Source organism: Zonotrichia albicollis, chromosome 2, assembly GCF_047830755.1.
Source record: "Zonotrichia albicollis isolate bZonAlb1 chromosome 2, bZonAlb1.hap1, whole genome shotgun sequence".
NCBI lineage: Eukaryota > Metazoa > Chordata > Aves > Passeriformes > Passerellidae > Zonotrichia > Zonotrichia albicollis.
Window position 1 is genome coordinate 554,071 of NC_133820.1, and position 25,231 is coordinate 579,301.

The window sequence follows — 25,231 nt, forward strand, 5'->3', positions numbered from 1 at the left end:
GGCGGCGCTGTTGGCGGAGCCGCTTCCGGCGCGGCGGGGCGGGGGCGGCGCTCTCGGGGGTCCCCGTGTTCCCGGTGCGTTCCCGGCTGTCATGTCGGCCCTGGAGAAGCAGCTGCATCTGGGCCGCCTCCCGCCTCGGCCCCCGTTGCCCGGCGGCGGCGGCCAGTCCGGGTCCAAGATGCGCATGGGGTAGGCGGAGGAAGGGCAGGGGCGGATGCGGAGAGCGGGGGGAGCTCGGGCGAGAGGTGACAGCGGAGCGGAGGCTCTGCAGGGCGGGGGGTCGGGCCGGGAGTCTGGAGGGACCGGGGATCTTTGTGGGGGGATCTGCCAGGAAGGGAGGCACGGTATTCCGGCTCTGGACAGGGAGTGGTTATTACTGGGTGATCTGGACAGGGAATGGTCATTATCGGGGGATCGGGACAGGAATGGTCATTTTCGGGGTATCGGGACAGGGAATTGTCATTATCGGGGGATCGGGACAGGGATTTGTCATTTTTGGGAGATCTGGACAGGGAATGGTCACTACTGGGGGATCGAGACAGGGAATGGTCATTACCGGGGGATCTGGACAGAGGAGATTTGGACAGGGAACGGTCACTGCTGGGGGATCTGGAGGGAGGCATGGTCATTGTTAGGGGTCTGGAGGGAGGGCTGGTCCTGCTTCCCCGTGTTCCAGGAGAGTGACACCTGGATTAGGCTTCTCCAGCCGCAGAGGCACCAGTGCCCAGCGTACCCTCCGGCTGGGAGGGTGCTGGGATCAGCTCTCCAGCGCTTTCCTCCCGGTGCTTTTGCCATCAGTGCTTGCAGGAAGGGTCCAGCATCATGTCTGGGTGGTACCTCAGAGAGGGAGAGGTGTGTGGAAATTCTCAGGAGCTGAATTCCTCACCTGCAGCTGGACTGTGGTGGTCCTTGTGGGGGTCCCTTTCCAAGTCAGAACATTCCATGATTCTGTGAAACGGGATTTCTCAGCCACAGACACCCATGTGAAGTGACTGCCAAGTGACTTTAATCCCTGCTTAAATCTGCATTTTGAGATGATGGAAAAGTCGGGGATACTCTTTAATCCCTTAAGCAGGGGTTGAGAGCACATTTTGGGAGCTATGAGAGAAGTCTGACCAGTGTCTAAGGGTGTAACTTGTATTAATTTATATAATTTTTCCTCTCTTACCATGCACTGGAGGAATTTTAACCACTGTCAGGGAAATGATTATGAGTGAAACCAAATCCAGTGCTGCGGTTAAGGATCAGGAATTACCCTGGAATCTTCCCTTGGAAGCAGTGGGGAGTAATTCATAATCATGTTGTGGTTTGATTTACCCCTCTGCCACCCAGTAAATCCCTTTACAGGGATGCTCCTGTTTGGGAGGTGCTGCACATCCAGCATGGAATGGCCTCATCCAGAGGGGCCTGGGGCTTCTGTGAAAAGGAGACAAGAGGGAGTGGGATAGAAATTTCAGCTTAAGCTGAGCTTATCCTTTCCTAAGTTCAGTTCTGTTCAAACAAGTGCAAGATTCCCCCTGAAGAGAATTCCACCAAAAGAGAAAGGGATTAGTTGTACAGGGAAAACACAGTGTGATTTACAGTGCTGGCAGATGTGCAGAGCTGCCCTGAAATAGTCCTTCACAATTCTAACTTCTGCAGGGAACAAATAAAAATGTTTATTTGCTGCATTAAGCATCTCACATTTATAAACGTGATTTATTTCTGCACTTTCAATTTCTTGAGTTGCAAGCCAGGCTTTTAAAAAAATGTGTTTAACCTTAATATCCAAGAATGCCAGCAACTTGAGTTTTCCATGGCTAAATCCTCTGACTGGTGTGTGGGGCACTTTCTTTTTATTCCCTTTTTTTACCACCATGCAGGTCATCTTAATGTGACTGTGGTGTAGCTGAAAGCAGATCTTGAGAAGCAGAGGGTCAAGCATGTGAGATTGCTACAGAAAAACAGAATTTACTGAGAACTTCCTAACTTAAAAAAGTCTTACAATTTTTGGCAATATGCTGTTAAAAGGTTAATGTGTGTTTCAGTAGTTCCTAAAAACATGCCACCTGTTGCTGCATTTAAATCTGTGAAAATAAACTTGTTCCTAGCTTTTTCTTTAAAATTTATTCTTTTCTCGCTATTTTTTCAGTACAATCACTTCCTTATGTCTCTCTGTGGGAGAGTCTCATTTGGGAAGTCAAAGTGGCCGAAGCAAACTGAATAATGGAATGGCTCAGGCTGGAAAAGCCCTCCAAGATCTTGGGGTCCAGCCTTTCCCCAGCGCTGCCCCACGTCCCCAGTGCCACGTGCACACTGCTGTCAGTCCCTGCAGGGATGGGGACTCACCGGGCAGCCCTCTGGGGAGGGAATTCTCCCTGGCACCCAGCGTGGCTCCTCTGACATGCTTTGGAGTGGGTTTTGCGGGAGCAGGGGATGTGTGCTGGAATTTCAGTGCCTTTCGTGGCACGTGGCATCAGTTCCTGCTTTGCCAGCACAGTCCTCTGCTCCCTGGATTTAAGTGCTCTGCAGCAGAAATGATGGTTCCAAAAGGCCCTTTCCAAAGGAGGCTGGAGCTTCTCCTAGTTCAGGCAATATGTGAAACTCAGCCTCTGGGAGGAATTCCGTGCCCATTTCTTTAAGGAGCACTCATGGCCAAGGCTGTGTTGGGAATTGCAACTGATTCCTTCAAATTGCTCCACAGATGAAAACCAAAAACAAAATCAAAGTCACAAAACAAAACAAAATCAGGCTTATGGGCTGACTCTGTGTTCTGTGGGGAAATAAAATAATAGAATTTGTGAAGTCACCTCCCATGGCAGCAGATCCCAACAGCTGTAGCAGCTTCTGCATTTCCTGTCTTGTTTTTTACCTTTTGCTTTTTGCTCGTGGCTCATTCAGAGTTAAGCACCTGGATGGGATTTAAAAGTGAAAGTCAGTTTGCTGTTCCTTTCCAGTGTGTGAGTAAAAATCACATACAATCTCTGAAGATCTTTGAATTATCCAGAAGGACACGATTGGATCAGATCTGTGTAATTCAATCATGGCAATTCCTACTCATTTTTTCCTTTTTAATCCACTTTTCCCCCTTGGAATCCTTTTAATAAAAAAAAAAAAAAAAAACATTTTATGTATTCAGCATCTCTAAGGCAGAACTTAAGATACTGTCCTTGTCAATTTTTAGAATTTCTAAATACAACTTGTCAGCCGTGGCAGTTTGTACTTGTAGATGATGTTGGATTTGCTTGGGTTCAAATATGATGTGAGAATGAAATCTCCTGATTCATGCACTTGTTCTATATTTGCTTTAGTAGTTTTAAATAGGGGCTCTCAGCAGAAAAAGGACTTTCTGAAAATGGTTCCTTCTGCTTGGGGAAACTTTTTTTTTTTTAATTTTAGGAAAATACCTGAGAGAAAACCCCTTCAAAAACTGGGGAGAGATTTGGTGAGCCATGTGGGCATCCTAAGGATAAAGAGGACAAACTGCACAATAGCATAAAACAGAGGGTGCCCAGAATTTGTTTTGTAATTCCAGTTTAATATGCTGGCTTGGAGTTTAAGGACCAGTCTAGAAAAGTTGTTATGTTAGATCCATTTCTGTTTTGGTTTGCTGGATACTTTAAAAAGCTATTAGTTAGTTCTGTCAGCTTAAATATTGGTCAGCAAAATATGACTTCAACATAGGAAGGTGCAAAACCACAGCTGCTGTTTATTTGGCACCCTCCTAATTCTGAATGTGTGTTGATGCTTCACTAAAAAAAGCAGCTCTAGAAAAACTCAAAATCAAGGATTCTTTTCTTTGGAGAAATGTTTTTGCTCAGCCCTCTGTGGTCACCTGGGATTTTGTGGAAAGCAGCACATTTATTGTGCCCTTTTTGGGGTCACTCACGTTTCCTCACCATTGCTTGGATGCCACATTTCCTACAGATTGCTGGTGCCACAGCAGGGCCAGGGCTGGCCCAGCAGGGCGTTCCTGGTGCCCACCACATGCATGGATCAGGTGGGAAGGGCTGTGGCCAGGCAGGTGACAGCACGTGCTGATCTCCTGGAGCTGCTCAGGGCAGTGGAACCCCACAGCAGCTGTAACCTGCTGTGCAAAAGCCTGGCTGCAGCTGAAATGCTGCATTTTGAGAGGGTGAAGGAATTTATTTTCACTAGCTGCACATCCTACCTGTTCAAAACCCAGAGAGGGGAAATGATCCAAGCTGTGGGCAGTTCTCTCCCTCCCCAGAAAGAACCAGAACTGGTATGGAGAGAGCATGTGATCAGGGCTGGGATGCCTTCCAGGGAAAAATTAAGCTTTGACTGTGATATTTTTTTCCTTGATCAGAGGATGAGATTAGGCTGAGGTGGTAAAAGAGATTAATATTTTCTGGATTTATGTAGGTGTGTGACTTCTCATTTTATTTAATTGAGATTTAACAAGAAGTCTGGAAACCCACAGGAGGGAATTTGGTCCATTCAGGGGGTGGCTGGTTTATGTTTCATATCCTAGAAACATCAGGGGAAACAGAAATTTTGTTTCTGCAAAATTGAAAAGCTGCTTTGTCTGTTATTTTCTATTTCTTTAGGAAGCCAAGAATTCAGGAGAAACTTCTTCAGCAGGAATTTTTCTGCTCTGAAGGTCTTTCACCCCTCACGCCCATGCTTGATTTTAATATTCTGTGCTGCCTGCCTGCCTCCCCCAGAAGAGCTGAAGTGCAAAAACATGGTTAAAATGGTGCACTGTTACTCATCCTGTATCCTGGGCTAGAACTGAGCCTAATTATGCCACTTCCAAAATTAAGCACTACTCTTTTAGCCTTACTGAGTAAATACCAGCCCGAGAAACAAATTCTGCATCAACTGAGTCATCAGGAAAATTCTGATTGCAGAGCCTTTTGTCAGTAATGGTGGTACAAGGAGAGGGCACAGCTGCACCTTTTGAAGGAAGCAAAAAATAAATGGGTTTGTCAGCTGGGCACCTTTTGCCTGTGGTCACTGCAGACTCGGAGGTGGCACTGGGACAGTATCACTGTTCTGCTTATTTTCCCTTGGTTTGGGTCTGGGTAGTCCAAATCACCATTGTTCAGTCTTCCTTGGAATTACTCGATGAGGAAAATACTCTTTTCTCTGTTTCCACTGCATTTCCTCAATAGGAGCAACAATTAGGGGAGGATTCCTTCAGTGACAGTAAAACTCTGGATCTTGTGGTTGTGTGGGCATTTCACTGATGCGCCGTTTGCTTCCAGTCTGAGCTGTTGTGTAACACCAGCGTGTTCTCTTCAGTGAGAGGAGGCCTGGATGCCAATTTCAGTGGAAGACTTTAAAAATAACTCTTTCTTATGGAATTTTTCTGTCTTGCAGCCCTGGAAGAAAGCGTGATTTTTCACCAGTGCTTTGGAGCCAGTACTTTGAGTCTATGGAGGACGTTGTGGTAGAAAATGAAACTGGCAAGGATATATCCTTTTTTCTTTCCCCATATTGAATTTGTCATAATCTCAGAGATTATGGGGGAGGTATCACGTTTTGTTTAGTTTATTTGGGCTCCTCAGCTTTTTCATGTGTTCCTTCTCATCCTCCATTATGTCTCCTGCAGGGTTCAGTGTCAGTAACCAGAACTATCCCATGTAGGCTGACAGTTAAACTGTGCCTAGCAAGGCTGATTCCCAATATTACCTCTTTAGTAATCATTTTAAATTTAATTTAATTTAATTTTTTATAATTTGTAAAAAGTGTTTCCAACAGCCATGGCAGGGACACTCCCACTGTCCCAGGTGCTCCAAGCCCCAAAGTCCAGCCTGGCCTTGGGCACTAAAAGAGATACAAGGGCAATCCTCTGGGCACTGTGCCAGGGCCTGCCCACCCTCACAGGGAAGAATTTCTTATGAACATTTAATCTAAATTGTCCTTCTTCTGGTTTAAAACCATTCCTTTGCCCTCTCATTATTTTGCCTGTGTAGAGATAACTCTCCATCATTTTTCCTAACGTATTTCTAGTTTTCTCTTAGTTCACTTCCCTGTTGTGCCCAGGGAGAAGAGGACAGAGGATAAGAGAATTAAAGAGGGGGAGAAAACCTGGGCAGCAGGAATACAACTCTTGAAGCTTAAACTGAGTTACATTTTTGTCCAGGTAATGCTTGAACATCCCTGTTGGTCAGATAAATGAATGGTAGAAATAAACTTCTGTTTGGTATTGCAAGCTCCAAAATCCATTCTGGTGCCTTGAAGTAGCTCAGAGAAATGTCCTTAACTGTTCATACACTTTTCGAATTTACAAAAGTGGCTTGGAGGGGCCTGTCTTGCTGCTGCTGCACGGTGGAGGCCACTCTGCCCTGTCCTGGGCTGTGTTTACTGTAAGTGAAGCTGCTGCTCTGTTTGTTGCTGCAACTGCTTGTTGCTGCTAACCCCAGTTTGCAAACAGTGTTCTCTCTGTCTCTCCTTGCAGTCTGCAATCATCAGCAGGATCCAGTGTAGGATTGTGGCCTTAGACCTCCGAGGCCATGGTAAGGCAAAGAAATAAATCTGGGCTCAAACCAGCGTGTTACACGCTCCCATTTTTTAAAGGAGATGCAATGAATCCCTCTCAGGATGACTAGGAATTCATCCTTAAGGCATCCCAATTTGATTCACAAGCAGGGATGGAAGACTGGCTTCTGTCAGAAGCTGACTCCCTGAACTTCTGCTTGAGACAGTGGTGGACTGCTTCCTTCCACCAAGGATCTTTCATATTTCCATAACCTCTAAGTGGTCCTTGCCATGAGAAATGAGGACTGTTCTTTCATTTTAAGATCCATAAAGAACACAGTTACGGGCAGTGTTTTCTACCCAAAGTACCAAGTGTTCCTGTTAATTCTGTGTTTCTTAATTATTCATGTTCATTGCAGTAGCCTTGCTCCTCATATCTGTGCCTAAAAGCTTTGTACCATCACTGCTCCAAGTCCTGAGGGGGCCTGGAGTTTTCCAACTTAAGTGAACTTAACTTGGGTTGGGTTTTTTTCAGGAGAAACAAAAGTAAGGAATCCTGAAGATCTGTCTGCAGAGACTATGGCAAAGTAAGGAAACTTATGCTCATTTCCCTTTTCACAAACCTCCCTTCTCTCCTTGGCTGAACAATAAACTACTTGAGGGCACAGTGTTTTCATTCAGAGGAGCTGGAAGATTAATTTCACGTGATTCTGATAGTTATCCCTCCTTTCCTTCCATTCTGGCACAGTGTGAAATGCTGTCCCTCCCAGCTGAGCCAGATTCCAAGAGCTGGAGTTGTTCTCCCAGTACCCCGAGTTTTTAAGCAGTGAGCACTTTAAACCTGCCACATGCTGAGGAGCTCCTAAGGGAGGTGGAGTGCTTCCCTTAGACATCCGTGGGGTGTTTTAGTCTGAATCACCAGTGTGACTCTTCCCCACCCTTGGGGTGAGTGCTCAGGGCGGGCCCACGCTGGCCTGGTAACACCCCTGAAGTCTGGGTCACACACACAGGACTTTCAGACATAAAACTGCTTTTTCAAACTGTCATGACCCGCTTTGGCATGCAAATCCATCCCCCACTTGACAAAACTGTAAGAAAAGCAAATACCCACTGCTAAGCACATTATGTTCTGCCCATATTTAGTACAAAGAGACTCTTTGCTGTGACTACAACTAAATGATGAAGGATTTTGTAACCTTCCCATGGACAAATCCACTTGGTTTGTTGAGGGGAGGCCATGTGTGAAATGTATTCTGACTTGCATTGTATACCTTATTCCTGCTGCTTATGCCTTGTCAGATCCTGATGTGTAACTGTCCTGAGGAGATGCTGGATTAAATAATTAGAATATTTCAGATCTGGAGCAGCACTGCTGTGGGGGGAAAGCTAGTTCCTTTTGTTTTGAAACCTTCCCCTCTTCTTAGCAATGAGCTTGAAACTTAGTCCTGAGTATCTTTTAAATAGGAGCTTAAATTATAGCTGGTGTTCCTGTTTTTCTTTTAAGTCAAATCCTCAAGCAATTTTCTCTAGCAGAGCAAACAAGCTGGTCAACCTGTTCATTTTTTCACTTGTTTTCCATTTTCAATAAAAATGGAATAATTTTTTCTAATAAAAATTGCTCAATTCTCAGGCTCCTCTGCATGGTTTTAGTCAGGAAAGCCAGCTAGGGGGGGTGTCTTTAAAATGCTCTTCAGGAGATTTCTGCTGTGAGCTCTGCTGCTGTTCTGGCGTTTGGGCATCATACCAGCCAGCTTTCCCATCCTGGGAAAAGTATCAGCAAGTGACAGCTTTGGTTTAACAGGAGATGCCTTTTGGGAAGGGTGGGGAAATTGCCTCTTGCCTGTCTGTTCTCACAGAGAGTCTCAATATTTTTGCTCGTCCTCAGTGTTGTTCATCTTTGCCATGGTCAGCAGGGCTCACTTATTTTTGTCTCTGTAATTCCAGTCTTTCTTTTAAGAACAATGATTTTCCTTGTTTGTGCTTCCATGCAAGATGATTTGACAGCTTTTTCTCACCTTTTATTTAACATTGCCACCAGCAAGTGTCAGCCTAAAATATTTTCTACAAGGAATCGCAAAATTTGGGCTGGAAGGGACTGCAAATTTCATCCACATGGGCAGGGACACCTTCCACTAGACCAGGTTGCTTGAACATCTTTTCAATCGGCATCTTTTAAGTGAGGATTCTGTTAGCAGAAGGAGAAATGGCACGGATGTGCAGGGTTTCCCGCTCTGCAGCAGTGGCAGGGGAGCAAGCCGTGTGCAGCCCGGGGCTCCGAGGGGGTGTGAGGGCGCTGCCGTGCAGGCCGTGCCCGTGCGGGGTGCCAGGCGGGTGTGCTGTGCCGCAGGGACGTGGGCAGCGTGGTGGAGGCGCTCTACGGGGACCTGCCGCCGCCCATCATGCTGATCGGGCACAGCATGGGCGGCGCCATCGCCGTGCACACCGCCGTGGCCAACCTGCTGCCCAGCCTGCTGGGGCTCTGCATGATCGACGTCGTGGAGGGTGAGTGAGTGTGCCCGCCCCTGCCAGCCCTCTCCCTGCCCCTCATCCCCCGTACACCAGGCTCTGCCCCATCTTTGAACCCGCTCCATCCTCACTGCAGATCCTGCGTGCGCAAAAACCTTCCCAGTGTGGCCCCTCCTTCTCCTTCTCCTTCTCCTTCTCCTTCTCCTTCTCCTTCTCCTTCTCCTTCTCCTTCTCCTTCTCCTTCTCCTTCTCCTTCTTCTTCTCCTTCTCCTTCTCCTTCTCCTTCTCCTTCTCCTTCTCCTTCTCCTTCTCCTTCTCCTTCCCCTTCCCCTTCCCCTTCCCCTTCTCCTTCCCCTTTTCCTTTTCCCAAGTGTACTCTCCCTCTGTTTGCCTTTTTCTTGCTAATGTCACAGGATCAGAGGATCAGCTAGGTTGAAAAAGACTTTGGAGATCACTGAGCCAAACTTAGGACCTAACACCACTGTGTCACCTAGACCATGGCACTGATTTCTTTGAAACACTTTCTTGATGGGGAAGAGGGTGGCTTTTGCTGTAATGCTTAGTGCTGATAAATGATTGCTGCTTTCTCTTACTGTCTGAACATCCTACCTGTTCAAATAGCAATTTCCCAATATGACTGTTGGCTTAGAAATACTAATCTGTACTTTGCTGAGCAGCATTAGCTCACTGGGGAGCTCCAGCTGTCTGTGAGGCTGTAGCAGCCAGTTTTGTGTAGAGGGATGTGGCAGTAATCTCATCAGATGCCATGAAGATGATGAAGATGGTGCCATTTGCTTTTAGGTACTGCCATGGATGCCTTGAACAGCATGCAGAACTTCCTAAGGAGTCGTCCCAAAACATTCAAGTCGCTTGAGAATGCCATTGAGTGGAGGTAAAGCTTGGTTTCAGCCTCTGGAATCACTTGTCTGTGTAGCCTGACTCCCGAAGGAAACAAAGTTTATATAATTTGGCTGTTTACAGGCCCTGTCCCAGCCCCCTGGCACGGGTTTAACCCTGTCTCACTGCTAAAACTTCTCTCTCTTCTCAGTTACAGTGACAAGGGGAGGTTCACCAGAGTTTAGCTTGAGCCACTCTGTTCAGTGTGAGAGCAGGAGCTTTGGGGATGGTTTGGGGAAGTCCTGAGATGTAGAGGAGTTTAACTCCTCTTTCTGGGCCTGCTGATTCTTTAATCTCTTCAGTAAATATTTGTTTTCTGATTTTTTTTCCATAGTGTAAAAAGTGGACAGATAAGAAATCTTGAATCTGCCAGAGTTTCTATGGTCGGTCAAGTCAAACAGTAGGTGGCCTTTGGTTTATTTCATTTATTATTTTAATTTTTTTTTCTGTTTTACAATACCATTGCTACATAAGCGCACTTGAAAATGAATATTTCTTAAAGCAAAATTGCTGAACACCTATGGTTTAATCCTGGCTGATGTTTTGGATTTTTTCCTTTTGTCAGGGAATCAGTTTCTGATTTTATTTTCTCAGGTGTGAAGAGGCAGCCAGTCCTGAATGCCCTAAAGCCATAGTAGAGGGAATTATTGAGGAAGAGGAAGAGGACGAGGATGAGGAAGGAGGAGGCTCTGTCAACAAAAGGAAGAAAGAGGATGACACAGAGGTTGGGAACTTGTTACTGTGTTTTCAGCTTCCCCTGCAAGAGCTGTCACCTGTGGTTATCCAAATCATTCTGATATGAAAGGGAGCCACTCCAGGGAGAGAAAACTGGATGGGAGCCAAGCCCAAATGTTCAGGCAATTTGTGAGCTATTTGTGTCAGTAAAAAATAGGAAATTGATTGCCCTGAATCCTGCAGGCTCTTCTCCTCTTGGTGTAGCTCTGGCTGACTTTCTTGTTCCCTGCTCATGTACTTTGATTTGGAGAGAGATGTAGAAGCAAGGAGGGTCATCCCTGGAAGTGTGTAATCCGCCAGAGGGAGCCAGTATTGTTTTATTTTTTATATCTGTGTATTTCTGCATTTCCAGGTGGCTCCCTGGGTTGGTTTTCTTTCTGCTCTTTCACTGATCAGTAACACAGAGCTCTCTGTCCTCCCTGCAGACAAAGAAGGAGCATTTATACACGTGGCGAATCGAGCTGGCCAAAACAGAGAAGTACTGGGATGGCTGGTTCAGGGGTTTGTCCAACCTCTTCCTCAGCTGTCCCACTCCAAAGCTTTTGCTTCTAGCTGGTACGTGTCCCTCCCAGTCCTGGTGAGCACTTCAGTCAGGGCACACTTGCATTTTAGAGCACAGGGTCAGCATTGGGCTGCAGTGGTTCCTGGGAATACCTGGGCTTCTGTGTCTCCTAAAATAGCGTGGTGTGATCTGAACTTCTCCAGTCAAAGTCAAATACAGCTGTAAGCCCTTTTTGTACCTTAATAGCAAATACCTTTTGTAAATATCCTTTTAAGTAGTAGGGAAGGGTGTGCTCTAGCATTTTTTGGCTGTGTTTCTTTCCTGTAACTTTACTCTCTCAAGGTGCAGCAGTGAAGTGCCCTTGTCGTGGGTGTCAGAGGTGTTTATTTCCTGTTTTCCAAGCTAATTTATCTTTTAAAATACAGAGAAAAGCCTGGCTCAGAGAATGGTGTTCTCTCTGGCTGTTCTCCAAAACATTTGTTTATTGTTATTATTTGTTTATTTGCTTGTAGGTGTTGACAGGCTGGATAAAGATCTGACCATTGGACAGATGCAAGGTAAATATTTAATATTGCTACTTCAGCCTTACCATAATGCTCTTTTTGCATGACAGCTTGTTGCTGTGGGTACAGTCAATATCCAAACAAATGGGCATTAAAGAATTTGTCCAGCCCAAAGTGTTCTCCTGCTGTGGTCAAGGAAAGGTGGGGAAGGTGAGGAGGGAAAGGTTCGGTTCAAAGGGCTGCTGCTGTGGGCATTGTTCAATCCCAGCAGTGGAGCTGCTACACTTCTCTTGGATCACAGTGATTGCCTGTGAGGGCTTCTCTCTAATCCACTTTTCCCTTTGTAGCTACACCCCGGATGTTCCTAGCGAGAACACCTGGGACCATTCCAAATTGTCCCCCCTCAGTGTTTCTGACAGACAGCAGATCAAGATGAAGCACCTTCATTCATGTTTTGGGGTTTGGGCTGGGTTTTTTCCCCCCATGCCAGCCTTCCAGAGCAGCCAGTACTGGAAAGTGGTACAGGATAGCAGGATAAACATTACCTTAAGGTGAATCTGGTGAGAGTTCTAACTCAGACACTTGCCTGCATTGAGAAGCTCTGAGAAGTTCAGCTCTATTTTAGCTCCTGGGAACCTGCTCTAGTTACACCTGGAGAAGGTGAATGAAGCAGCTGGTCCGTGTTTCCTTTGGAGGCCACGGGCTGTGCATGGTGTGCAGTCTGCTGAGGCTTCCTGCCGTCCCTGGGGCCTCTTTTCCAGCTCCATTTAGTGAGGTCAGTGGGTGCAGAGCGTGAGATCCGTGTGCTGACTCTCTCCATCCACAGGGAAGTTCCAGATGCAGGTCCTCCCACAGTGTGGCCACGCAGTCCACGAGGATGCTCCGGACAAGGTGAGCCCCACTGTGGGGTTGAAGCTACAATAATCCACAATCTGAAATGCAGAAAAGGATCTGTTCCTTACTACGCAGCAGAGATCATACTTCTGGGACATCTTCTGGCACCACAACTGGATTTCATAAGCAGCTTGGATTTTTCAGCTGTCTGGAAAGCCCTGGCCTTATAAGATGTTACATGCCACAGGGCTGGGCTATGGATTTAACTCCCAGGCTCGTGGTGATGTACCTAATTCCACCCATGTGGAGTGTGGATTTCTCCTCCCTTCCTTTCCTCATGCAGTTCCCTTGCACTAAGCTGCAGCTTTAGGGGTTGGTCTGTGTTCTGTTGAGTTGGGTGGCTCACATTTTCCAAATAGAAACCAAATGTTCCTGCAGCAGCTCTGACAGAGCAGTGCTGCTTCTGGGCACTGCTGGGGTTTGTGTCCAGATGGAAGCAGGAATGTGGTGCAGCCAGCGGAGCCTGTGGTTGGGAACACATCTGGTTTTAAAGCTCATTCTGCACTGACAGCTCTGTTAAAACTCAGCCTTTCTGTGCTTCCCTTTACCAGTCTGAAATAGGTATTTCTATCTAAACATACTCAGTTCTTAATCTGTTACTGGTTTTTATACATTCTGAGCAATGTTGGCAGGCTGGACAGGGCTTGGAGCAGCCTGGTGTAGTGGAAGGTGTCCCTGCCCATGGCAGGTGTTGGAACTGGATGAGCTTTAATGTTCCTCCCGACCCAAACCATTCCAGGTTACTGTCTTGCATCCTGAATTCACCTTTTCTCCCTGCTGATTGTTGCAAGAATTACTGAAATGGGTGGAGAAAAGATTTGGTCACTCCTTGATGGCAGGCTCAGTGTCAGAGTAAAGCTGGAGGTGTGTTACACAGAACTCTTGTTTTAAAGGAGCAAACAGTTGAGCAACAGACTGCTGAGGGTGTGAACTGTTGTTGGAAATACTGCAGGCTTTGAAAACTGACTGGGTTTTGTCTTCTCTTTGTGTCCCTTTAAATCCTGAGCTATTTTTCCCCTTCTCTCAGGTTGCTGAAGCTGTTGCAACGTTCCTGATCCGTCACAGGTTTACAGAGCCCATTGGTGGATTCCAGTGGTAAGGCTCCATGGAGCTGTGTCCCTGAGCAGGGCTCCTGCTCTCACTGCCTGTCTGGCTCTCGAGGTGGGAGGCTGGAATTTTAGCCTGGTGCTGAAAACCACAGATAAACAAACAGCTCTGAATCACAGCCACTAATACATTCAGTGTTTGTGTTCCTTTTACATTTCTCATATATTTACATGTGCTGATGAAACCTCCTACCTGGGAAGGGAGGAGCAAAGCAGATTTCTTTCTTTATAGCCTGCCAGAAAGCAAAATGATAAATTTTATGGCAGTTAGCTTAAATAATATTTCATTAAGTAACCAAGGCCCTGTGTTGTGGAAACAACTTGCATCACACTCCCTTGGTCAGGAAATACTGGTGAGATGAGGCAGGTAAAGCTGAGTGCTTCACTCTCCATACTTATCTCATGTGTTTTCTTATCAAAATGGCCTGTGGAAGCCAGGCCCCTGTGATCAGCCAGGCAGTGAGAGAGGGGTGTGATTGATAAGCTTGATAGTCTAGGTTGATGTGTGAACAGGGAGAGAGGGAAAAGACCTAAGGACTTTACAGCTAAATTGAGGTTGTCACAGAGTTTGCAGAGAATACCTTGATGCTAACATGGAGTCTTTCTTCCGTTCTCTTTTTTGCCTCCTAGTGTGTTTCCTGCTTGTTAATATCCCGGTGTTCTCCAGCACTGACTCCCATTGTAAATAAACTGCACCAGAGGCCACTGTGATGTATCCATATCCTCTCATCTCCCAGTCCAGCAGCAGTGAGAAGTTGGTGTGAGACTCATCCCCTAGAACTAGCTCTCCAGAATATCTAAATTCCTAGGGACTTCCTTGCTGGGAAGCAGCTTCTACTGAAGACCATGAAAAGCTCTTCAGGCCCTTGGAACTGGGATCCTCCTCTCTGCTGCCACAAGGAAAGACCTCCTGGAATCCCATGTAGTCAGTCCTACCAGTCTCCCCCGATTCTCAGGCTTCCTTGGACCCAGCTGCAGAAGGGCTGTTGGCAGTGCAGATCCACCGAGGGCATTGCAGCACAGCCAAAGGCTTCAGGATTTCTCCGTGGAGTCACTGGATCATCTTGGAAGTGCCCCTTAGATTTGGGTTTTATACATACACTGATTTTCCCCTAAAGCAGACGAGGAATCGGCTTCATTGGGAGCTCAGGTGTCATCTCACCAGCACCAGCCTTAGGGGTTGAGCTGTGGGAAAAGCCTGGAGGCCACTTTCCTGGGCAAAGCTGGATGGGATTGTGAACCAAAAAGGCAAGGGGAGGACTGTGAGCTCCATTTCAGAGCCTTGCAGTTTGTGAAGTGCTCGCTTCAAGTCCTCTATGGGAAGAAGAGCCTGAATAACTCCATCTACTACAGACACATCCCAGGCCACAGGACTCTGAACCTGCCTTTATGGGGAGGAGCCAAGAGCAGCAGGGACAATGTGGTCAGCAGGCAGTTTGTCTGTTTTCTGCCCCTGGAATGTGTTTGTCCTTCCCTTCTTGTAGCTGCCACACTCAGCTGGGCAGAGAGATCAGCGCCTTTGGGATGCAAAAACATGGAATGGGCTGTAGGAAGAACCCTGGGAGAGCTTGGAGTCAGTCCTGCTGATGTTGATGCAGAGGTGTAGGCAGCTGTTCTCCCCAGTATTAGAGGAAGGACCCTGTTTCCACTGTTGCTTCCTGGTTCATTTCGCTGCCTGCCTTCCAGAATTCCATGTGCACAGAGAGCTTTTCTTCAGGGTTCAGTTATCCACAGACAGCTCCTGGGCTTGCTTTCACCTAAGAGTCACTTTTGAGTGTAAGAGCAGACATGTTTTGGAGCAGTTTTCCTCAATATTTTGCTGGTGGATGTGTGAAACCCCCTTTTTGTTGCCTGGTGTCCATAACCCCTTGCTGCTGTCCGATGATTTTAATCCTGCTCTGCCGAGGCAGAGTTCTGTGGTGATTTGGGAGCTGCCCAGTGCATGCCATGACAAGAGCCATCAGGAATCCTTGGCACTTGAGAGGTGCAGGTGGGACAGAGCTGTGACTCACCGGGCACAGCAGCCGTGGTGGCCTTGCTCCTGTCCCTTCCCTGACACAGCAGCCTGGGAAGTGCCTGGATTTGAGACAGGACAGCCTCATTGCAGAGAGGAATGCCCTCCTGGCACTTTGGGCACTCAGGTGTGACAGGAGCAATTGGTGGCTCTCTGCGCTCCCCTCTGTGAGTCACCGTGTCGATGCATTGGTTTGGTGTAATTCCATCCTGGTCTAGTTCCTGATGGATTCCATGGATCTTCAGTAGTCAAGATGCAAAACAGTTCTTTCCCCAGCTGTGTCCCCAGAATGGCCAAAAGCCCCTTTTGCAGGAGACTCCTTGGTTCAGGTTGTTAGGGATGAACTAGTGCAGCTGTCTGTCCAGTCTCACTTCCCGGGATCATGCTGTGAGTGATCTGGTGAGTCACATTCCTGCGTGGTGAAGTCACTTGGAGAGCCTGACTTGGAGTGAGCGATTCCTCGGTTATCCCTCCGATTTGTGAGCTCGGCAGAAAGCCCCAGCAAGCAGAACCCTCCGTGGAAAGCCAGCCAGTTCTGTGTTCTGCAGAAGCACCACTGGGAAAGGAACGATTCCTGCAATCCTGTGGGCTGCCTGGGATTCTGTTTTGCTGTTACCATTGAGTGAGTGAAAAGAAAATAAATATTTCAAGAGCCTGTTGAAGTGACTGGTGCGTCGCTCCGTGCCAGCTCCCAGCCCTGCCCAGGTGGCTGTTCTGGGACTCTTGTGGGGCTGGATCAAAAGGATGGATTCCTTTTGATCCAGCAGCACCCTGGGGGTGGGTGGAAGGGAAATTCCTCTCGGCTCTGTCAAGCCATGCACATTTTTGAGACTGGGCTGTTGTCTGAGGAGTATTAATGCTCCTGCTGCAGTTTCCAGGGGGCTGCAGGCTGGGATAAATGGCATTTGGTGAAGGATACACAGGCTGTGGTAAAAGTAACTGCAGAGAGAAGGAGTCTCCTCTCTGGCTCACGAGAAGCAGGGACACAGAAAAATTCCTGCCCAAAACTCCCAGCTTTGCATTTTTCCTGCAGCCTTTTGATTACTTAGAAACCTCTCTTGGTCTTGTTTCCCTTGTTGGATTGAGGATCCTTCCCAATGGAGGATCCCAAGGTTTGGCAGGAGCAGGAGATGCACTTTGGGATGCTGGTCTGTTGCAGGCTTCGTTTCAATTGAATAAAGTAAAAAAATAAATGTCTGAGACCTAGGATGGGTTTTGCCAGATTATGTGTACTGGACAAAGCCATAAGGGATTTACAGATGACTGGAGCATTGGGATTGTTGGGAAAATATTATTTCCTGTATTGCCAAAGCAGGTACTCTTGCTTTGAATAAATCAGCCCTTGAGTAAGGAATTAAACTCAGGCCTGGGGCTGTCCAGCCAGAATTTTCCCCTCAGATTGACAGGGGTGAGGCAGCAGTAGGTAAAATTGTTATTTTTCCCCTTTTGCCGTGGACAACCTGAAGAAGGCCCTTCCAGCCCTGCTTCCACGTGTTTATGATTTGCAAGCAGTGTTAGGATGACTTGCAAAAGGTGGAGCTGGGCAACACAGACCTTGGAGAATCCCCCCAGGAGGGTCTGTTGGGTGTTAGGAATAAGTTTTTGTACAGTTTAGGCCCTGGCACAGGGTACCCAGAGCAGCTGTGGCTGCCCCTGGATCCCTGGCAGTGCCCAAGGCCAGGCTGGATGGGGCTTGGGGCAGCCTGGGATGGTGGGAGGTGTCCCTGCCATGGCAGGGGTGGCACTGGATGGGCTTTAAGGTTGGTCCATACCCAAATTATTCTGATTCTGTGACTTCAGCACTGACATTTTCCCTCTTCTCCACTACTGCCTTTTCTTTTGGGAGCAGGAAGACCTGGGAAAAGGGCTGTGTGGAGTGCCTGGCAACCACTGGTTTGAACTGGTAATCCACAGTGTTGGCAATCCAGACCTGCCTCTTTAGGCAAGGTCACAAACTTGAGTTGATGGCTGTTCACTGCCAAGAACCCCTGTCCCTGGTGCATTGTGCCACCTGTCCCCGAGCCTGGTGCTCTGCTCACAGGCTGGAAGTGCCCTTCGTGTTGCCCAAAGCCGCATCCCTTGTTTGTGCTGTCCATCCGTCTGTCTGTCTGACAGTGCTGCCCCCGCAGCACTGTGTCCGTGTGTCAGTTCTCTGGAGAGCCGTGTCTCGTGTCAGCCTCATCCTGGTCTTGTTCTGTGTCCATCTCCCTCGCCTACAAATAAAGCATTTGTGAAAAGCCTGGAGTAGGAATTCCTGCTTTCCCTTTAGCTGAGATACTTGGGCTCCTTGGAGCAGCCTGTGGAGGAAGGGGGTTGATCCAGCTGTTCCTGCACCAGACCCAACCATTGGGTTTTTCTGGTGACTCATGGAAGCTTCTTGTAATCCAAAATGCTCCTCCATCCCTTCCCTGCACCCCAGTGTGGGGAATTTAACCATAGCTTTCACTTTTCCCCCTCCTTCCTGTGACCAATGACTCCCATATGTGCAGAAACATCTGGAAGTAATAAATGGGCTGGTGAGTAACCTGTGCTCTGTTCAGCCTTCTCTGCATGTTCCTGACTGGAACTGGGATAAACTGGAAGTCTTGCAGGCTGTTTTACATTCCGGCGGGTTTAACAGTTCCAAAGGGCTGCTGGAGCCTCTGTTCTGCCCAGATGCTCCCTGCGGCTCAGCCCCGTCCCTGTGTGCCCATGGAAGGGTTAATCCAGGCTGGATAAACACAGCCAAGGAGTGATAAACGCGCATTTCTGACCCCAAGCAAGGAGAGCCTCGGGAACGCTCTGCCTTCTGTTTTATCTCCCTCCCCGATTTCTGTCCCTTCCCTTCCAGCAGGGAAAGAGGCCAGGAGGTGATATGGTGATCTCTCTGGAAAGCTGGGTTTCCATCCTGGAAGACCTGAATCTCATTCAAATGTCACCTAGATGAGTGTCTCGGTTTAGAAACAAATTAAGAAGAAAAACGCTCTGGAAGGAGTGTTTCCTCGAAAGAAAGGGGAACAACCCCTTTCTGCCAATAGGAGGTTAACAGCAATGGGTGAAAGTGAAAAAAACCCCCAATCGTTTATTCCCAGAGTGCCCACACGGCACAGGAAAAAGAAACTAAATAAATGCATGATATTGAATTGTCTGACCGTAACACCACTGCCCCCCCACCCCACACACACACTGGATATAAACAAAACGAAATTAAATGAAACAAAACGAAACAAACAAAACGAAACAAACCAAAGCATACCAAACCAAAACAAACAAACAAAAAAAAAAAACTCCCAACAAAACAGAACAAAATCCCAGGAAAGGGGGAAAAGCCCACAAGGGCCGCACTGTGGTGGGGAGCGAAGAAAATGGCGGCGGCTCCCGTCCCGGGGAAGGGGAACACAAAGGGGGCACCCAGCACCTCGGGCTAAACACAGGGAACCTGTGCATTAATGGCGGCGTCCCCTTGTCACTGCATATGATGCCGCTGGATTTGGTGTCCTTCCTCCGGTTGGCTCGGCTGGGCCGAGTTTGGGGCCGGCCCGGCCCGGCCCCTCCTTCCCCGGCCGATGCTCCTCCCGCCGGCTCTGCGATCTTGGGCCAAAACCGAACCGAACAGCTCGGGGTAAAAATAAAAAAAACGGCCGAAGGATTGCTGGATTGCTCCCACAGTCTCCTAGGCCAGGGAAAGGGAAAAAGAAACCCGAACCCAACCCTGCTGGCGAGGCTAACAAAGCCCAGGCTCGCTCAGCGGGCTGAGGGAGGGAGCTGGGTCCGCACACCTCGCGGAGCAGCGGGCAGCGAGGCAGCGGGAAGGGCCGCGGGGAGACCGGGAATCCCTGGGGCTCCCCGTCACCATCGCTGGGCTCGGAGCGAGGGCCAGGGAACAGGGAACTACAGCGGGTATCGCTGGGCACGGAGCGAGGGCCAGGGAATAGGAAACTCGCCGGGACGGTGGGGCTGGCTGGAAGGAGCTGCCTTCTCCCCGAGACTGGATTTAGGCATTCCAAAACAGATGGGAGCCGCAGGGATAGGGTTTGGCACCCCAGAACAGACTCCAGTTTATAAAAGACTTTATTTCCACGCAGTTTGGCTGTGGTTGAGCAAACGCCCCTCCTGATCGTGCCCTGCTCTGCTGCTGCCCCCTTCTCTCCCTTGCTCTGCCCTTGGGGAGATGCTGAGATGCTGTGCTGGGGTGGCTTTGCCACCTGCGGATGTCACATCAGATGTCACATCTGTGCTCCCACCGCAGCTCAGTCCTGAGGGTCAGCGCTGCACGGCCGCCGGAACTCCTGCCCGTGCTCATGGATCCACTTATTGGCCACTGGAAGGGACAAGGACAAGGACACTCCTGTGTGTTCCCTTCCCTTGGCACCTTTCTCTAATCCTGTGCTGGTATCGGAGAACTTTCCCCCTATTGTCCAGGGTATTTGTGCATTCCCAGCCCCTCTTGCCTCCCCGTTGGTGGAGCTGTCCCTCCAGCCCCGTGTCACCCTGGGGTGAGCCCTGGTAGCATCTCTCACCCCACTTGTCCCCGGCCAAGACGGGGCAGCCGGCGTGGAGGGTGTCTCCGTCACCATTCCCGTTCCTCCGCAGGTTCCACCAGAAAAGAGCTGCGTTCTGTGGAGCACAGATGGGTTTGGTACCCCAAAACGGAGCTGGGATGCCCAAGAGTGAATTTTGGCACCCCAAAGCAGATTAGGGAGCCTGGGGTTGGGGCTTGGCATCAGGAGAGGCTTCACCACAACTCCATGAAGGAGCTGGGATGCAGAGGGCAGCACCCTCCCTTCCCTGCTCCCAGCGGTTCCACATGAGCCCTCACCTTGACCACGGGCACGCTGAAGTTGGCATAGATGAAAGCAGTGGAGCCTCCAGCTTCCACTGCACTCAGCTGGAAAAGGAGCAAAAATAGGAGCCTTGGTCCCCCCTTCCCTGTGATGCTCCTTTGCACAGGGAAACTGAGGCACAAAACCTCCCTTGGGCCCCAGCTCTGTTCCCCACTTTGGCACAGCACAAGCTCCTGAATACTCCACAGATGTTGGCACTTCCCACCCACTCCAGTGTTTTAGGGCTGCCCTCACCCATCCCATCCCCTGAGGGCCAAGCCAGGCTCATCCCTCCAGGCCTGGAAATGGGGGGGGGACTCACGTAGATCATGATTGTGGCGATCCTGTTGCCCGACTTCATTCTGTACAGGGGGCTCTTCGTGGACTGCTCCAGGAGGGGAGGTGGGCACGGTCAGTGCTGCCCTGACACAGCTCAGCCAGAGGCCCCTCACACCCCAGCAGCTCCAAGCTGTTCCCCCACAGAAAATCCCTCCTTCTCCCTTCTCTCTCACTCCTTCCCTCCCTCCCCAGGCACCCACCCAGGGATCAGCATCCTGGGACCATCCATCCCACCCTTGCCAGGGGCCATGCCAGGGTGCATCACTAGGAACATCTCAGGGAACAACCTCGGGATCACCATGGGGACACCCCCGGGGAACATCTCAGGGAACAACCTCGGGATCACCATGGGGACACCCCCGGGGACATCCGGGGCCTTCCTGTGGGCACCATCCCAGCAGCACCATCAGCAGCATCCCAGGGCCCACCCCTGAGTCCACCGCAGGAGCCCCCCTGGGTGTCCCCCCTGGTGCCCCCAGCTCCCTGACCGTGGCGTGGTCGAAGTGTGGCTCGTAGTGGCCTCCCAGGCCGTAGTTGACCACCTGCAGGTGCTCGGCGTAGGGCGGCCGCAGGTCCAGGCCCGTGAGGGCGGCCATGCGCCGCTCCAGGGCCTGCACCACAGGGTCGGCTGTGTCCTTCAGCCAGGCACTGTGGGACACCTCACATCAGTCCCCCAATTAATGTGGGGCTGGGGCTCACCCTCAGGGCACTGCTGGAGGAGCCAGGCCTCCCAGCACGGCCCTGCTGCCACCCCAGAGGTGGCCACAGAGGACGAGGGAGGGTGGCTGCTACCTCTTGCTTATCCGGTACTCGGCTTTCTGCTGCTTCTCCCCAGAGGCCACCACGGATCTCTGCAGCTGAGGGACACATGGGGATGCGTGTTGGCACACATGGGGACCCTCACACCAAGCAGGGGCTGTGGTGGGTTTGTGGCAGCTGGCTGTCCCACCCCAAAGTGTCTCACTGGGGTGAGGGAAGCAGTGGCAGCAGGCTGAGTCACCAAGCCAGGCCTGGTTGGGAAGTTGTTTAGGTGCATTTGGACCTGGTTTCTTCCAAAAAGTTTTTTGGGGGACTCAAAAGACTCACATGGAACTGGGGTCATCATCCCCAGGGTCTCATCTAATCCTAGAGTGGTTCAGGTTGGAAGGGGTCTTCCAAGATCATCCCATTCCATGCCCTGCCATAGGCAGGGACACCTTCCACTAGACAAGGTTGCTCCAAGCCCTGTCCCATCTGAACTCCCTGCAGGAGGCTTTGGCCTTAAAACCCCTCCTGTCTCTGCATTCACCCTGGATCATGATCTCCTGCTGCAGGAAAGGGACATCCCTGGGGACAGGGAGGGCTCACCCAGGGCCCTGCCAACCCCTTGATAGTCTCAGCCTCGGCGTCGGTGATGAAATCGTGGTACAGAGCCACGTGGGGCTGGGTCCGGACCATCTCCTTCTTGGCAGGCTGCAGGAGCAGGAAGGGGCTGCCGTTGGTCTCGTAGGAGCAGCCGAGGTGCAGGAGCTGCTCTGGGGCTGCCTGGCGGAGAAGAGGACCAAGGAGGGTGTGAGGGGGGACCCCAGAGGGGCTGTGGGACCCCGGCAGCCCTGCCAGTCCCACCTGAGCCCTGGGGCGCTGGCACAGCTCCTCGTAGGCGTCGCGGCTCTGCAGGCGGGTGCTGTTGGGGCGCTGCAGGGGCCTGGTGCCTGTCCCTGTCCCCGTCTCCAGCAGCTTCTTGTACTTGGCCACGTTCCTGGACACCCTTTGGTTTCTGGGATCTGCTGGGGAGGTGGTGTCACCCAGAGGGCTGCACCCCCATCAACCCTTTTCCCTGGAGAATTACCCCAGATGGGGGCAAGAAGTGGGTGAGGGAGGCTGTTGCCATGCAGAGGTGATGGGGACATCCCAAAATCTTTTCCCTCTTCCTGCATCCAGGGTTGTCCCACATACCGTAGCGGAGAAACTCCCTGGAGAGGCTCAAGGCGTGAGAGATGTTTCCAGCCTGGGTGAGGGAGTGGAGACCCCATCAGCATCCATCCTCCTGCCCATGGTTTGGCTCTGCCCGACACTGGGCATGGGGAGGGGACTCGTGGCTGTACCATGAAGTAGGAGAAGGCCAGATGGTCCAGAGCATCCTCCAGGCTGCTCCGGTCCTCCAGGTTCCAGCTGCCGTAGGAGAGGCGGAAGAGTCTGACAGCCTCCTCCAGCCACGCAATGGAGTGGTAATAGTCACCTGTGTCATAGGCCACCTGCGGGGCAGCACATCACCTGCACCGCCAGCTGGGCCATCCCGTCCCACTCCATCCCACTACACCCCATCCCATCCCATCCCATCCCATCCCATCCCACCCCATCCCGTCCCCATCCCATCCCATCCCACCCCATCCCATCCCATCCCATCCCATCCCATCCCACCCCATCCCTTCCCCATCCCATCCCATCCCATCCCATCCCACCCCATCCCGTCCCCATCCCATCCCATCCCACCCCATCCCATCCCATCCCATCCCATCCCATCCCACCCCATCCCACCCCATCCCACCCCATCCCATCCCATCCCACCCCATCCCACCCCATCCCATCCCATCCCATCCCATCCCACCCCATCCCACCCTATCCCACCCCATCCCATCCCATCCCATCCCATCCCATCCCATCCCATCCCATCCCATCCCATCCCACCCCATCCCATCCCACCCCATCCCGTCCCCATCCCGTCCCGTCCCATCCCATCCCATTCCTTCCTTTCCCGTTCCATCCCCACCTCAATCTCCATCCCTGTTTGCACCTGCGCTTCCATCCCACCCCGTGTGAAGAAACCCCCATGCCCATCCCTGTGGAGGCAGCACCCCAGCAGGCTGGGGAGGCTGTGTGGGGGCCGTGGGGCTCTCCCTGACCTTTCCCACGTGGAAGCAGTCGTCGGCAGAGAGGGGGGCGCGCCGGCCGGGGCTGTAGAGGGGCGGCTGCCCGGCTCTCTGGAACACGCCGCTGGCCAGGCCCTTGACGCTCAGGGCATACACGTCCTGCAGCCTCATCAGCGCCCGGGCCGCCCCCTCCAGGTCCTCGGCTCCAGGCAGCTCCTGCTCCATCTCCCTAAGCCCAGCATGGAGTTCTGCAGGGTGGGAGAGAGGTGGGGGGATAAATGAAATGATGAGGTGCAGCTGCCTTTATCAACTCTTTTCCCTGGGGACTCCACATCCTGCTCCTCCATCCCATCAACCCTTCCCCTCCACATGTTCCACCCTTCCATCTGTTCTCCTGCTCCTCCATCCTCTCTCTCCCCACCACCTCCTGGCTCTGCCCAGGTGACAGAGGGGACACGAGGCCGGGCATCCTCTCCTGGGTGGGTACCCTGGGTGTTCCTGGTGGCCTCGTCGCTGTAGATGACTTTGGGCCAGTCCGAGTGGAGGCGCTTGATGAGGCTGAAGGCCAGCAAGGGGTTGTCCACCGAGGCCTCGGGGTCCTGGTGCAGTGCCTGGACCTTCTCATAGAACCTGCAAGGCACCCACGGGAGGACACTTTGGTGTTCCTTGGTGCTGACACCCCCATTGCTGGGCAGCTTTGCCTCAGTGCCCACTTTGGCCAAGCCAGAGCTGAGGGATTTTCAAACACAGCCCAAAAATTAGGTCTGTGAGGATGGTCCGTGCCTTGGGGATGCTGCAACCCAGATCCCCATGGCTGGGGGGCCACATCCTCCTCTTGGGGCACAGCTGGAGGAAGGGGTCCTGAGCCATGTCCAGTCTCAGCTTCCCGTCCTCCCACCACCCTCTTATTTAGTGCCACCCCCAAAAACTGGGAGCTTTGGGGGAGGTGGGGATGGGCTAACCCCTCCTGGCAGCCAGGGAATCACCGGCGCCTGGGGCCGGGCCGGGATGTGCGGCGGGAGGGGCGGCTGCGGTCGGGGTGCCGGTACCTGCGGAGGAGGCGCAGGCGGGAGCTCTCGTCGCGCAGGTAGGAGCGGAGCCGGCGGAGCAGGCGGCGCTCGGCGCCCAGCGCTGCCCGCACGCTCAGCATCGCGGAGAAGGTCTCGGCCGGGGCGGGGGGCGGCAGCAGCGCCAGCAGCGCCCCCAGCACCCCCAGCGCCCCCAGTGCCCCCAGCGCCCCCAGGGCTCCGAGAACGCCCGGCACGTCCCGTGCCCCAGAGCACCCCGAATCCCGAGCGCTCCAAGTCCCTCCGGTCCCAGCACCGCTCCCAGGCTCCCCAGCACCTCCAGCGCCCCTACTCCCAGCAGCAACCCCGCAGCCCCAGCAGTGCCCCCCGCAGCCCCGGTGCCAGCCGCGCCCCGAGCCCCAGCGCCCGCATCCGGCCGCCGCCGCCGCCGGGAGAAGCGGGGGAAAAGGGGCGGAGAGGCCCCGCCTTTGGGGGGAAAAGGGGTGGGGGGCCCCGGATCCGCCACGCTGGCTGGGAGGGCGGTGTGGGGCTGCTCCCCGTCCTGCTTGTCCCTGTCCCCATTCCAGTCTGCCCCTCTGTCCCTACCCTGCTTGTCTGTCCCGGTCCTGCCCCAGCCTCATCCTGCCTGTCCCTGCCCCTCTCCCCGTTCTCTCCTGGCCCCATCCTGCGC

At 51.6% G+C, this 25,231-nt stretch overlaps 2 protein-coding genes across 2 annotated transcripts; one reads left to right on the top strand and one right to left on the bottom strand.

Annotated features, from left to right (window-relative positions):
* Positions 1 to 9: 9 nt before the first annotated feature.
* Positions 10 to 16,209, top strand: PPME1 (protein phosphatase methylesterase 1). Its single transcript, XM_074530293.1, has 14 exons — positions 10 to 189; positions 5,326 to 5,419; positions 6,222 to 6,314; positions 6,407 to 6,464; positions 6,962 to 7,013; positions 8,774 to 8,928; positions 9,694 to 9,784; positions 10,124 to 10,189; positions 10,384 to 10,513; positions 10,950 to 11,079; positions 11,539 to 11,583; positions 12,356 to 12,420; positions 13,451 to 13,518; positions 14,160 to 16,209. Exons 1-14 carry the CDS (start codon positions 92 to 94, stop codon positions 14,176 to 14,178), a joined length of 1,164 nt encoding a protein of 387 aa, XP_074386394.1. The 5' UTR covers positions 10 to 91; the 3' UTR covers positions 14,179 to 16,209.
* On the bottom strand, positions 15,313 to 24,815 carry P4HA3 (prolyl 4-hydroxylase subunit alpha 3). Its single transcript, XM_074530281.1, has 14 exons — positions 24,583 to 24,815; positions 24,021 to 24,163; positions 23,567 to 23,781; positions 22,769 to 22,918; positions 22,620 to 22,671; positions 22,290 to 22,447; positions 22,032 to 22,208; positions 21,477 to 21,541; positions 21,173 to 21,332; positions 20,668 to 20,730; positions 20,342 to 20,410; positions 20,043 to 20,139; positions 18,941 to 19,843; positions 15,313 to 17,756 (listed from the first exon to the last, which is right to left on the bottom strand). The coding sequence occupies exons 1-13, from the start codon at positions 24,681 to 24,683 to the stop codon at positions 19,773 to 19,775; spliced, it is 1,521 nt and encodes a 506-aa protein (XP_074386382.1). The 5' UTR covers positions 24,684 to 24,815; the 3' UTR covers positions 15,313 to 17,756; positions 18,941 to 19,772.
* Positions 24,816 to 25,231: the final 416 nt, after the last annotated feature.

What these genes read in the sequence shown, in the direction of transcription:
- PPME1 (XM_074530293.1), top strand. Translation starts at nt 92, where the DNA reads ATGTCGGCCCTGGAGAAGCAGCTGCATCTGGGCCGCCTCCCGCCTCGG. An exon ending in TCTGCAGAGACTATGGCAAA is followed by an intron (nt 7,014 to 8,773) that starts GTAAGGAAACTT and finishes GCTGTGCCGCAG; the next exon opens with GGACGTGGGCAGCGTGGTGG. An exon ending in ACGAGGATGCTCCGGACAAG is followed by an intron (nt 12,421 to 13,450) that starts GTGAGCCCCACT and finishes CCCTTCTCTCAG; the next exon opens with GTTGCTGAAGCTGTTGCAAC.
- P4HA3 (XM_074530281.1), bottom strand. Translation starts at nt 24,683, where the DNA reads ATGCTGAGCGTGCGGGCAGCGCTGGGCGCCGAGCGCCGCCTGCTCCGC. An exon ending in GCCAGCGCCCCAGGGCTCAG is followed by an intron (nt 22,209 to 22,289) that starts GTGGGACTGGCA and finishes CTTCTCCGCCAG; the next exon opens with GCAGCCCCAGAGCAGCTCCT. An exon ending in AGGGGTTGGCAGGGCCCTGG is followed by an intron (nt 21,542 to 22,031) that starts GTGAGCCCTCCC and finishes TGTGTCCCTCAG; the next exon opens with CTGCAGAGATCCGTGGTGGC.